At 20.6% G+C, this 12,354-nt stretch overlaps 1 pseudogene across 1 annotated transcript, besides 1 other annotated feature; it reads left to right on the top strand.

The window, feature by feature from the left end:
* The first annotated feature begins 2,049 nt into the window (after nucleotides 1–2,049).
* On the top strand, nucleotides 2,050–5,684 carry PRELSG_0006200 (annotated as a pseudogene). Its single transcript is given in 15 exon segments — nucleotides 2,050–2,083; nucleotides 2,086–2,101; nucleotides 2,104–2,197; nucleotides 2,200–2,293; nucleotides 2,296–2,311; nucleotides 2,314–2,377; nucleotides 2,379–2,674; nucleotides 2,677–2,995; nucleotides 2,998–3,571; nucleotides 3,574–3,598; nucleotides 3,601–3,877; nucleotides 3,880–3,967; nucleotides 3,969–4,585; nucleotides 4,587–4,951; nucleotides 4,954–5,684. Coding segments are annotated over 15 exon segments (3,610 nt in total).
* A 4,656-nt stretch (nucleotides 5,685–10,340) lies between these two features.
* Nucleotides 10,341–12,354: part of a repeat region that runs on past the window's edge.

The following is a 12,354-nucleotide window of genomic DNA, read 5'->3' as shown; positions in this document are numbered from 1 at the left end:
AATAGAAAAAACATAATGTAATTTAGAAAGTTGTAATTTTGAAATTGATATAGAAAAAGTTCAAAAACCGAATAATAAGGAAACCCTATAAACGATATTATAAGATCTTAGAAGATTAGTAGATATAGTGGGACACGTAAAAATAAAATTACAGAAATACTAAGCAAGTCTCAAAGAAAATTTGAAGAAGCTAATAATATAAAGAATAATATGGAAAATTCAAATAGTAGAAAAAATTATATGAATGGTTAATAAAAGCTATTATTAACCTTTTTCAGTACACCACGCTAGGTTACTATACGTGTATATACAAGTTACCCATGCACTGACTGGTTAACAAAAGATATTATAATTTTTTGTGATACACTAAGCTAGTTTACTGTGCCTGTATGTACAAACTAATATGTACTGACACTAATAAAAAATAAAAAAATAAAATTTAAATTATTTTTTTTTTTTGTGGGGAAATTTTTAAGAAATAATAAAGATAATTTTAACTTATAAAAATTGAAGATAAAACTTATAATGTTTTTGTTAAAATCAATATATATTTCAAAATAACATTGAATATCATAAAATTTTGACTTAATAAATTGTTATAAATTATTTGTATGTTTTTAATTAAAAGAAGATATTAATTCTTTGTAAATAAAAACTCATTTATAACTGTTAATAAGTTTATTAAAAGATGCAGTAAAATTTAACTTCAATTAAATATTATGCATCATAAGAAAACAGTATATATATATATAATAAAAACGAATATATATATATAAACGTATACTTAGTTATACATGCTCTTTATTAATTTGTTTGTTTAATACTCTAGCAAAGTCATTAAACGGGCAATTAATAAATCAGATGCATAATATTTAATTTGAATTAAGTTATATTTCATCTTTTAATAGACATGTTAAACTGTTATAAATGAGTTTTTATTTACAAAGAATCGGTATACTCTTTTAATTAAAAACATACATAATTTATAACAATTAATAAAAGTCAAAACTCTAATTTATTCAATGTTATTTCAAATAAATATACACTAAATATAACATAAACATTATATTTTTCATTCATTAAGTTTTTGATGTAACTAAAAACTAATTCTCTTTTTTAGAAACATCAACCCACAAAAAAAAAAAAATAATTTTATTTTATTTTTTTTAATTACGAAGATGTATATACAATAAAATAAACAAAAAAAAAAAAATAACTTTATATATATATATTTTTTTTTAACTAGCGTCAATGCATGACTGATTTCTATCTTCCTGACTGGTAACTCATTTTATTTTTACAAAAGGTTAATAAAATTTTTTTTATTAACCAATCATAGATAATGCTTCAAATTAAATTCAAAGTATGGAAAAATTTATAATGTTGATTTATTAATTGGCTGTTTAATGACTTTGCTAGAGTATTAAACAAGTAAATTAATAAAGAACATGTATAACTAAGTATACGTTTATATATATATATTAGTTTTTATATATATATATATATAGTTTTTTTATGATGCATAATATTTAATATGAGTTAATTTTTACCGCATCTTTTAATAAATATGTTAAATTATTATAAAAGAGTTTTTATTTATAAAGAATGAGTATATTATTTTAATTAAAAACACACACAAAATTTATAACAAATAACAAAAATTAAGCTTTAATTCATTCAATGTTATTTCAAAATATACATTGATTATAACAAAAACATTATAAGTTTTTCTTCAATTTTTATGAGTTAAAAAATTATTTTTATTATTTCTTAAAAATTTCCCCACAAAAAAAAAAAAATAATTTAAATTTTATTTTTTTATTTTTTATTAGTGTCAGTACATATTAGTTTGTATATACACGTACAGTAAACTAGCTTAGTGTACTACAAAAATTATAATATCTTTTGTTAACCAGTCAGTGCATGGGTAACTTGTATATACACGTATAGTAACCTAGCGTAGTGTACTGAAAAAGGTTAATAATAGCTTTTATTAACCAAATGTTGAAAAAATTTAATAGTATTATGGATAATATGAAAAAATACCCCCAAAAAACTAAAGAAGAGGATGATATTGTAAAAAAAATTTACGGAATAATAAAATATAAAGAAAGAAATATTTGTTGAATTTCAGAGTGAAGAGAAAATAAGAGACAGACATATAGAAGAGCTAAATGAAAATTCCATTGATCATATATAAAATAAATTAAAAAAATAAATTATCTCATTTTGGCCAATATAGCAAATATAAATGATTAATTAACTATATATAAGCAACACAAAAAGCATGCAAACTACATTATTATAAATAGAAAGGGGAAAACATAAGATATAATATTTAAAAAGGCATGATAATAATAAAAAAAAGAAAAATAACAGATAACGTAATAGAAAAGATAAATAGATACGTGAGAGAATCTGAAAATGACTCTAATGAGGCAGATAAATCTGAAATAGGAATTAAAAAATATTACGAATTTTCTTATGAATATAAAGAGAAGATGAATGATCATTTAAACAAATCTTTACTTTTAGGAGAAAAAATTAAAAATCAAATAAAAAAGAACGATGTAATGAGTATATTGATAAATATTCAAGATTATTATTATGATATTAAAAGTCTATTAAAAAAATTAATAGGAAAACTAACTAAACGAACAAAACAAGATATGGGTATAAAAAATAGGACAAAGAAGAAGCAATTAATAAGAAGTTTTTAGATTAATTGAGGCTAATTGGGATTCTAGAAAATTGTTCGGATAGCGTTATAGCAGAAATAGAGACATTAAAGAAAAGAGCACATTATATTTTGAATTGTTCTGAAAGTGCATTTAGATATATTTCAATAGAGAATGGAACAGATGAAAAATATTTTTCCAGTATATTAAAAATGGAACAAGATATTTTAAAAAAGGATTTAGAAGTTTTTAAAAAAATGGAAAGTAATCTAATTTTTTTAAGTACTGAATTAAATAAACTAAAATAAATAAAAATAATGTTGATAGAATGGAGAGTGAAATGGAGACATATAAAAAGTCTTATGAAGGAATTTTAGAGGAGATAAAAAAATAAGCTGATAAAGAAAAGGAAAGAATTAAAATTTTAATAAGATCAATGCACTTAACAACGAAAGAAACGATTTCCTTTATTGATAAATTCAAATTAGAGGAAAATAATATTATACAAAAATTCGAAGATACTAGAATTAAATTTAATGGAATATCTGAAATATTTAATAAATCATATAAAAATATATAACAATTTACATTAAACACTTTGGAATCTACTACAACACGTGATGATGTAAAGGATAAAAAGGAAAAATACAAAATAGAAAAAGAAAATATTAAGAAACAAAAAGAAGAAATGGAAAAATTGTCAAATATTATTAGTGATATTAAAAAAAATGAGACTTTAAGATTAATATTATTAATGAAGAAGAAGTTAGATAAAGTGAGTGGAAAAGCTGAAGAAGAATATTTAGGAGTGAAAATGAATATAGAAGATATCAAGAAAAATGTTGAAAATATAAAAAATTCGGATACTGAAAGCAACATATTGGATAAGTTCAACAAAAAAAAAAAAGGATAGTAAAATAAGCGAATATAAAGTAAGACATTCTCCTTATAAGGATGAAGTAGATGTAACTTACAGTAATCTAGATAAAGCAGTAAAATTTATAATTATGAATATAGAAGAAATATCAAAATCGAAGGATTATGAAAGCATAAAGAATATAGAAGATATTGTTTTAACGATACAAGGAAATTGTGATGATATTGATAAAAAGATAATAGAGATCAAAAATACCCTAATAAAATCTGAGAGTATTTATAAAGAAATAAAATTAAGGGAGGAAATAAAAAAAAAATAAAGGAAACGTTAAACAAAATTGATAATATTATCTCTATAATAAAGGTTTCACTTGATAAGCATGAAAAATTGAGAGATAAGTTTTGATGATGAAAAGTATGATTCAATTTTTGAAGTAGGTAAAGAGTATGAAAAATTAAAAAATATGTCAAATGCTTACATGAGGACATCGAATGAAATGGATAGAGAATCAAGATTAAATATAATAAAAAATGAACTTGATGATAATAGGTATGCTTTAAATGATTTAGAATAACATGTTAAAGCATCAAAAATAGACAAAGACGAATCTGTTAGTCAAATGTTAGAGGAAGCAAAAGACAGAATTGATACATTTGCAAATAAAGTAAATGATAGATATGGTAATGTTTTATAAATTGATGATAAATCTTTTGATGAGTTAATGGAATTAGGAATAAATTACAAATTATTTTTGCAATCCATGATTATCACAGCTGTCAAGGTGGAAATATCAAAAGATGTGTTAATAATGGAGAAAAAACAAAAATATGCTGCAGTATGTGTGCAATATATTAAAAATGCTTGTGATTATATGGCTAATGATATTAATACATTAAATGAAAGCTATAAAAGTAATATCATAAGTGTTTATGAATCAAATAATGTTGAGAACACAAGTAAACTTTTACATGGATTTAATTGAAAAGGAGAAGAAGTAGTAGCAACACTGAGTATTATACAGAAATAATTTTTAAAAAATGAATAAAAATAAAGATGCATATAAAGTAGATGGATATTTACAGGAATTAAAAAATATTTATGAAAAATTCCAAAAAGAAAATATATAAATAGATGAAATTTTTAGAGATATAAATAAAAGTAAATTAAAAGAAATGGAGAAAATTGATGAGAAATTTATTGAGATATCAGAATATCATAGAACTATTGTAAGAGATCAAAAAGAAAAAATTCTAAGAAGTAAGAATAAGTTAAAGGAAATTGAAGATTTTTTAAGGAAGAAAGAAGAAAATTTGAGTGATATTGAACACGAAAATTTAGAATATATAAAAAGGTAGATAAAATTTATGGAGAAATTATGCATAAAATTGACAACATAAACGAATTAGAAAATTATAATAATAGTGAGAACAGTAAAATGATAATGCATAAAGAAAAGATATCTTATTTAATAGAAAGAATAAAGTTTTTGTTGAGAGATGCAGAAATATATAAACATGACAACGATTACACTTTATCAGAAGAAATGAATAAAAAGATATTAGATGAAGTAAAAAATTATATAGAAAGGATTAGGAAAGAAGGAAATAAATCAAAAATAATTTTAGAGAATATAAAAATTAATGTAAAGAAAAATAAGGGTACTTTTATTAAAAATAATGATACCATTCTTTTAATTCATATTGTTATGAAGAGTAAAAATGAAATAAAAAAAAATTATCGAAAAGAAGCAATTGAACAAGAGCAAACAAATAAAAAAAGTAATAATCTAGATCAAACTTCTCAAAATGATGAAGTAAATAAAGAATTAAATAAAAATAGTGCCAATAGAAGTGAAGAATCGAATGAAGAAAATAATAGTGGTAAAGAAAATAAGGTCGATAGTGGAAAAGTTGAATTAGCTGGAGGAATGTTAGGTGGTTTATTAATAAGTTGTTGTGTAATTGTCACTACTTTATATAAAAGTAAGAGTATAGAAAATAATATCGATGAAGAAAATTTATGTGAAGAATATGATAATGATAGCTATTTATTTAATTATTGCGAACTTTGTGAAGATATTGAAGTAACTTTTATGGAAAATGAATATCTTCAGAAAAAAAATTATGATCCATTTTCTCCTTTTGTACTTTGTATAGGTTTTAAGAGTATTTTTAATTTATGTATGGTATTCTTTTTATGAAATATTTTTATTTTTTTTGACTTATTACAATTATACAATTTTTTTTTTATTTTTTTTTTTATTTTATATACATTTTAATTTATTTATAAAATATTTTTTTATTTCATTTTTGTTTTTTTTCTCCTATTGCAATTACGAAATTTGTTTTTATTTTAATTTTTTATTCCTAATATATTGTAATATATTTATAAAATAATTATTAACTTTTTTTTTCTTTATTATAAATATTTGATTTCCTATTTTTATTTAATTTTTTTTGTATTATATGTCCTTTTACATTATAAATTAGTCTTTTATAACTGAAAAGAAATGCTTATATATTGTATTATTAATACTGTATATTTTTAGGATAACAAATGATATACAATTTTTTTTATTAACAAATATGCATGTTTATTTTTTTAATATTCCGTAGTAATACAACGTATAATTTAGTATATTTTATGAATTATATTATAGTTTTTTTTTTTCTACATTTCTTTATAACAAATGACAAGAATATATTTTTAAAAGAACTTATAAAATATTCTTAATTTAAATAATAATTATACTTTTTTAAATTTTTTTGTTAAATTGGTTGTTTGTCATGTGTAAACTGATTTATTAATTGTCCTCTTTATGACCTTTCTAGAGTATTGAACAAACAAATTAATAAAGAGCATGTATAAATAATTATACTTTTATTTTATATTTATTTTCACTTTAAATATAGGTAAAATATGTATTCGTAATATAAATTTTATTAAGCAGCTTTTATTGCTTCAAAGGCACTTATTTAAGGTATATTATATTTTTGTTAAATAAATATGCATACTTTTTAAAATTACAATTATGTAAGGTAATTTAATTAAAAACTATTAAACTTTTTTTTTTAAAAAAATTAAATATAACAAAGAAGAAAAAAAAATATACTTCTTATTTATTTTAAAGTAAAAAGTTTAATAATACTTTTATCTCAAAATATAATTAAACCCCATATCTAACGAAATTCACAAATTTTCATAGCCAAAAAGCAAAAAAAAAAATGATTTTTTTTTTTAGTAGTATTAGTACACAAATAGCTCCATTTTCCTGACTGGAGAGCTGATAAAGGGGAAATAAATAATCTGCACAATATAATATATTAAAAAAAGGAAAAAAATATTTTTTCCGCGTCATATTATATCTCTTAATATTTCTACTATATTGAATGTCTTCATGAAAATATTTCACTACATTCTTTAGAACGTATCAATAATTTTATTTTAGTATTTTTACTAAAAAAAAAATGTTATTTTTTTTTAATAGAAAAGAAAAAAGAATTTTTTTTTTTTAATTAATTAAAAGAGTTTGTATGATAATAACTTTGATATATGTATAGCATCTAAGGAGATAAATAAGTAATAATGATGTTACTGAATGTTATCTATAAATCTTTAGAATATCCTCGTAATATACAATATTTCAAATAATAAAATATGTGGAAATCTATTTATATGTTCTTAATTTGTTTGTTAAATATTTTATTTACTAATTGAATACTGAATGACCTTTCTAGAGTATGTAAAAAACAAATTAATAAATGATATGCATAAATTTGTCTACTTTTTATAAATGGAAAAATAAGTTTATTCTACTATTACGTAAATTTTATACATACAAATTACATAATTAAGCAATTATTGTTTTAGAGGAACTCATTTATTTTAAAAAAAATATACCTTTGTATTAAAAATTTGAATCCTTATTAAGATTGTTTTCTAATTTATTAATTTGCTTTTCTTTTACTCAAATATTGAATAAACATATAATAAATAGTAGGTAAAAATACTTAAATTTCTCTGAGCTTTAACAATTTTACCTATGTAAGTGATAATTTTAATATTTAATTAGGATTTAGTAAATTAAAAGTTACTCAATTCACAAAAATATCACTATAATAATCTTTTTCACAAAAAAAATTGTATTTTTTTTTTTTTTTAATAATTCTTTGTACTCTCATATAATTACATTACATGTAAGAAGTAATCCAATACCCTTATAACAGCCACATTAAAAACAAAAAAAAATTCACCCTCACTTTTATTATATATTGAATATGTTCTCTAAAATCTATTATTTAAATATCTTAAAATAAAATTATCTCCTAATTATCATAAAAAAAAAATATATATATAATGAAATTATCTTTAGCATGTCCTATGTATAGATATAATTCCTTTCTATACACCTACATAGCATTAGATGCTCAATTAATGGCTTAGTATAATTATATCCACATTTAATAAATAAAAAGGTTAACAATAACTTTTATTAACCAATTATATAATATAATTAATTAAAAAAAACAAATAAATTTATAGTTATTAATAGTATTTTAAAAATACATAAAAATTAAATATTAATAAAAAAAATATCCATTATATTTTTCTTTACTTTTCAATTTAAAATTTATTCTCTAGAAATTTCATTTCACAAAAAAAATTTTGCCAAAATGATTTTTTCTTTGAAAAACTTTCATTGTACATCTTTTAAAAAAAAAAAAAAAAGAAATTCAACAAAAAAGGCACATGAACAAAAAAATAAAATGGTTATATATATATTTTTTTAAATTAGTGGTTGAATGACTAATTCATTAGCTTTTTTAGGTGTGAGAATCTTATTATATAAAAGGATGATTATATTTTTTATTAACCATTTATAGCATAATTATAATATTAATCTGATAAATTTATTTATGTATTCATTTTATAAATATCAGCCATATAATATGGTAATTGATATTACTAAAGCTTATTGATTTATTAATTGTCTGTCCAATGACTTTGCTAGCGTATTAAACAAACAAATTAATAAAGAGTATATATAACTGTATATACTGATTTTTAGAGTATATAATTATTTTTATATTATATATAAAAATATTTATCATAAATAACATTTAATTAGAGTAAACAATTGTATATTGCTGAGCAGACTTATGCTTACTTTGACAAATGTATACTTATTTATAACGAAAAGCATATTCTTTTAATTTAGAAACGTACAAAAATTAAATTGTAATAAATAACAAAGTCTAATTTTTAGTTATTCGCTGTTATTTAAAAATATACAAATTGAATAGGACACAAGCATTATATTTTTTATTCATTAAAAGAAAGTTTTTTTGTAGTTCCTTCTCATGCGTTAATTTTTATATTTTAAATAAAAATTAATTCCTTTTTTTTATTTAAACAAAAAAAAAAAAATTAAAAAATATATTTTTTTATATATATATATAAAGAATAAAATAAATAAAAAGAATATATATTTAGCTATATTTTTTTTATGTTTATTTTATTCTTTATATATCTTTGTAATTATTAAAAAAAAAATTTTAATTTTTTGTTATTTAAACAAAAAAGAAAGAATTAACTTTTATTTAAAATATAAAAACGTATGAGAAGGAATTATAAAAGAACTTTCTTTTAATGAATAAAGAATATAATTCTTGTATCATATTCAATTTGTAATATTTCTAAATAACAATGAATAACTTAAAATTTAATTTTTTGTTATAATTTATATGTGTGCGTTTCTAAATTAAAAGAATATACTTATTTTTTGTAAATAAATATACATTTGTCGAAGTAAATGCATGTTTGTTAAGCTAGAGTTTCTTAATTCAAATTAAATGTTATATATGTAGTTAATAAAAGATGTTTTTAACCTTTTATAATATATAAAGTCAGTATACTAAGGAAACTACAAGCTTACCCATGCACTGATACTAGTTAAAAAAAATAAAAAAAAAATAAATAGATATATTTTTAATTTTTGTTTATTTTATTCTGATATATGCTTATAAATATAAAAAAAAAAAAAAAAAATGATTTTTCTTTCTTTGGAGTTTTTTTTTTTTTTTAAAATGGAAAAAAGAACTGAATTTTTAGTTTAAATTTAAAAAATTAATACATGAATAATTACTATAAGAAAACTTTTTAATTTTTTTTAATAAATAAAATGTATAATGCTTGTGTTATGCTCAATTTGTATATTTTTAAATAGCAGCGAATAACTTAAATTTTAACTTTGTTATTTGTTATAAATTATTTTTATACATTTTCAAATTAAAAGAGTATGCCTATTCTTTTTAAAAAAGTATACATTTGTCAAAGTAGATATAAGTTTTTTAAGCAATATAAAATTGCTTACTCTAATTAAATGCTATTTGTGATAAATATTTGTATAATTTAAAAATAATTATATACTCTAAAAATTAGTATATACAGTTATACATACTCTTTATTAATTTGTTTGTTTAATATGCTAGTAAAATTTTAAAGCATCCAATTAATAAAATAATTGGAGGCAATAGTATGAAATTTGAAACCGACGCAAACAAAACCCCTTTGGATTATCAAAAATCCAATATGAAAGAAAACATTATAAATTTTGATTAGATATATTTGAAGAGATGGTAAATATCAGTGAGTCCTATGTGTTTAACATAAAAAAGGAAGAACTTAATAAAGTCAAGGTATTACATAGACCACCAAAATTATAAGTCAATGATAAATTATTTTAGATAATTTGAACTTTTTGAGGATTTAGTAGATATGAAAATGTTAACAAAAATGGAAACATATGTGATAATGAAATTGCTGTTATGAAGAATTTATTCCAAAAAAATAACCAATATAACAAAAAATTATAAAATAATAAATATGTTACAATTAAAGGTAAAAATAGCTGGATTATTGTTTATTGATAGTAATGAAAGGTGAAATTACAAAATATAATTATTGCAAAAAGGGAGTTGAACATGTCTGAGGCCATAAAATCATTTAACACGAATTGTATGTTGTTAGTTAATTATTTATGCTTTGGAAAAGAGAGATGTTTCTCCTTGAAGGATATATGGAAAACATTTAGGCTTCATTCCACGGAGTATTTAACTGCATTACCTAGTAATTTTCCAAAAGACATATCATTAATGGAATCTATGCTCTATGCATTAAAATAAGAAAATAAGGTGGTTACTAAAACTTTAAATCCAGCAGTTGAAGTATACTCTTTAAAACGTAGGAATATTGGAGGATCCAATAGAATTGAGAATAAAGCATATATTAAATGTTACTGTTGTGTAGAACAGGGCCACTTAAAGAAAGATTACATACACCTTAAGGAAAAATGTGAAATTTGTAACATAATAAGACGCTTAGCGAAGATATGCAAAAATAAAGTATTGAGAGGTGATGAAGGTGAAATTAAAGGAATAATAACAAATAAAAAATATGATATACGTGTTAAAATATTAAAAAATTAAATTAATGCACAGAGGATTTGTCAAATGCAAAAGTATCTTGATAAACATATGGAATATATTACAAAACAAAAGGATAGAGTAAAAGGAAGGGTACAAAGAAAAACAAATTTAGGAAAATGATGAAGATTTCACTAGAAAAAGGAACATAATTCATAAGATAAGTGAAAAAGATGAATTATAAAAAGAGTATAAAAAAAATGATTATTCAGAAAAATCAAAAGGACATATATCTACTGTTAAGAGAATTGAGTTTTATGAAGATAATGAAAATTGTGAGATGTGTAGAAAACGATTAGTTGAAGTTAGTGGAAAAGAAATATATATTTTACTGGACACAGGAGCAGATGTAAGTACGATATCAACTTACACCTCAAAAAAATGAAATATAAAACCTGATTTATCAATTCCAACATTTGCAAGTGGAGGATTATTTTTTCGTAATCATGCAAGAAAATATAAAAAGTTTGTGGTAAAAATGCTCTCTAATGACAGAACAATTATAAGGTTTGTAATAATTGAAAAAGATAAACCAATTATTTTACTTAGTGTTACGATACGAAAACAATTAGTGAATTCTATTAATGATGAAGATGAGAGGCATGCATATGTCATGGAAGTTAAAGTCGAAAATACAGAAAAAAAAGTGAAGTAAAATCAAGAAGCCATGAAAATTTTTATCAATAAATCTGATTTAAATGATCAGAAGGATAAAAATAAAATGAAAACTTTGTTAGAAAAGGTTAAACTTTTAGAGAATATAAATATGAAACCTAACTATAAATGTAATGTTTCTATTGAGATAAGAGAAAAAGTCCTTCGTTATATTACTAGACCATTAAGTGGGGAAATGTTGACAATATTACATCATAAAGTAGATGAAATGTTACAATTGAATGTTTTAAGTAAAGTTATTAATTCATAATGAACTTCACCTATTGTAATTGTACGGAAGAATGATGGACAATGGAGAACCACTATATGCTATTATTATCTAAATAAATTTATATTAGATGATTCATATATTATTCCTCATATGAGACACATATTTCAAACATTTCATGGTATAAATAGTTTTCAAGAATATATTTAAAAAATTCCTTTTGGAATATTGTATTAGAAGGGAATAGTAAGCATTTTACAAGTTTCATGGATCCCAAAATTGGGACATTTGAGTTTAACTTGTTACTATTTGGATTGAGAACAAGTTCTACACAATTTCAAAAAATAATGGAAAATATTTTCATCTAATTAATTCAAGAAAATTATGTATTTGTGTATATTGATATCATTATTTTAACAAAAACTATAAATG

The sequence above is a fragment of the Plasmodium relictum genome (assembly GCF_900005765.1).
Source record: "Plasmodium relictum strain SGS1 genome assembly, contig: PRELSG_00_v1_69, whole genome shotgun sequence".
In the NCBI taxonomy this organism is placed as follows: domain Eukaryota; phylum Apicomplexa; class Aconoidasida; order Haemosporida; family Plasmodiidae; genus Plasmodium; species Plasmodium relictum.
Note: the sequence above shows the minus strand (reverse complement) of the source record. Positions and strands in the feature narration are given on the sequence as shown.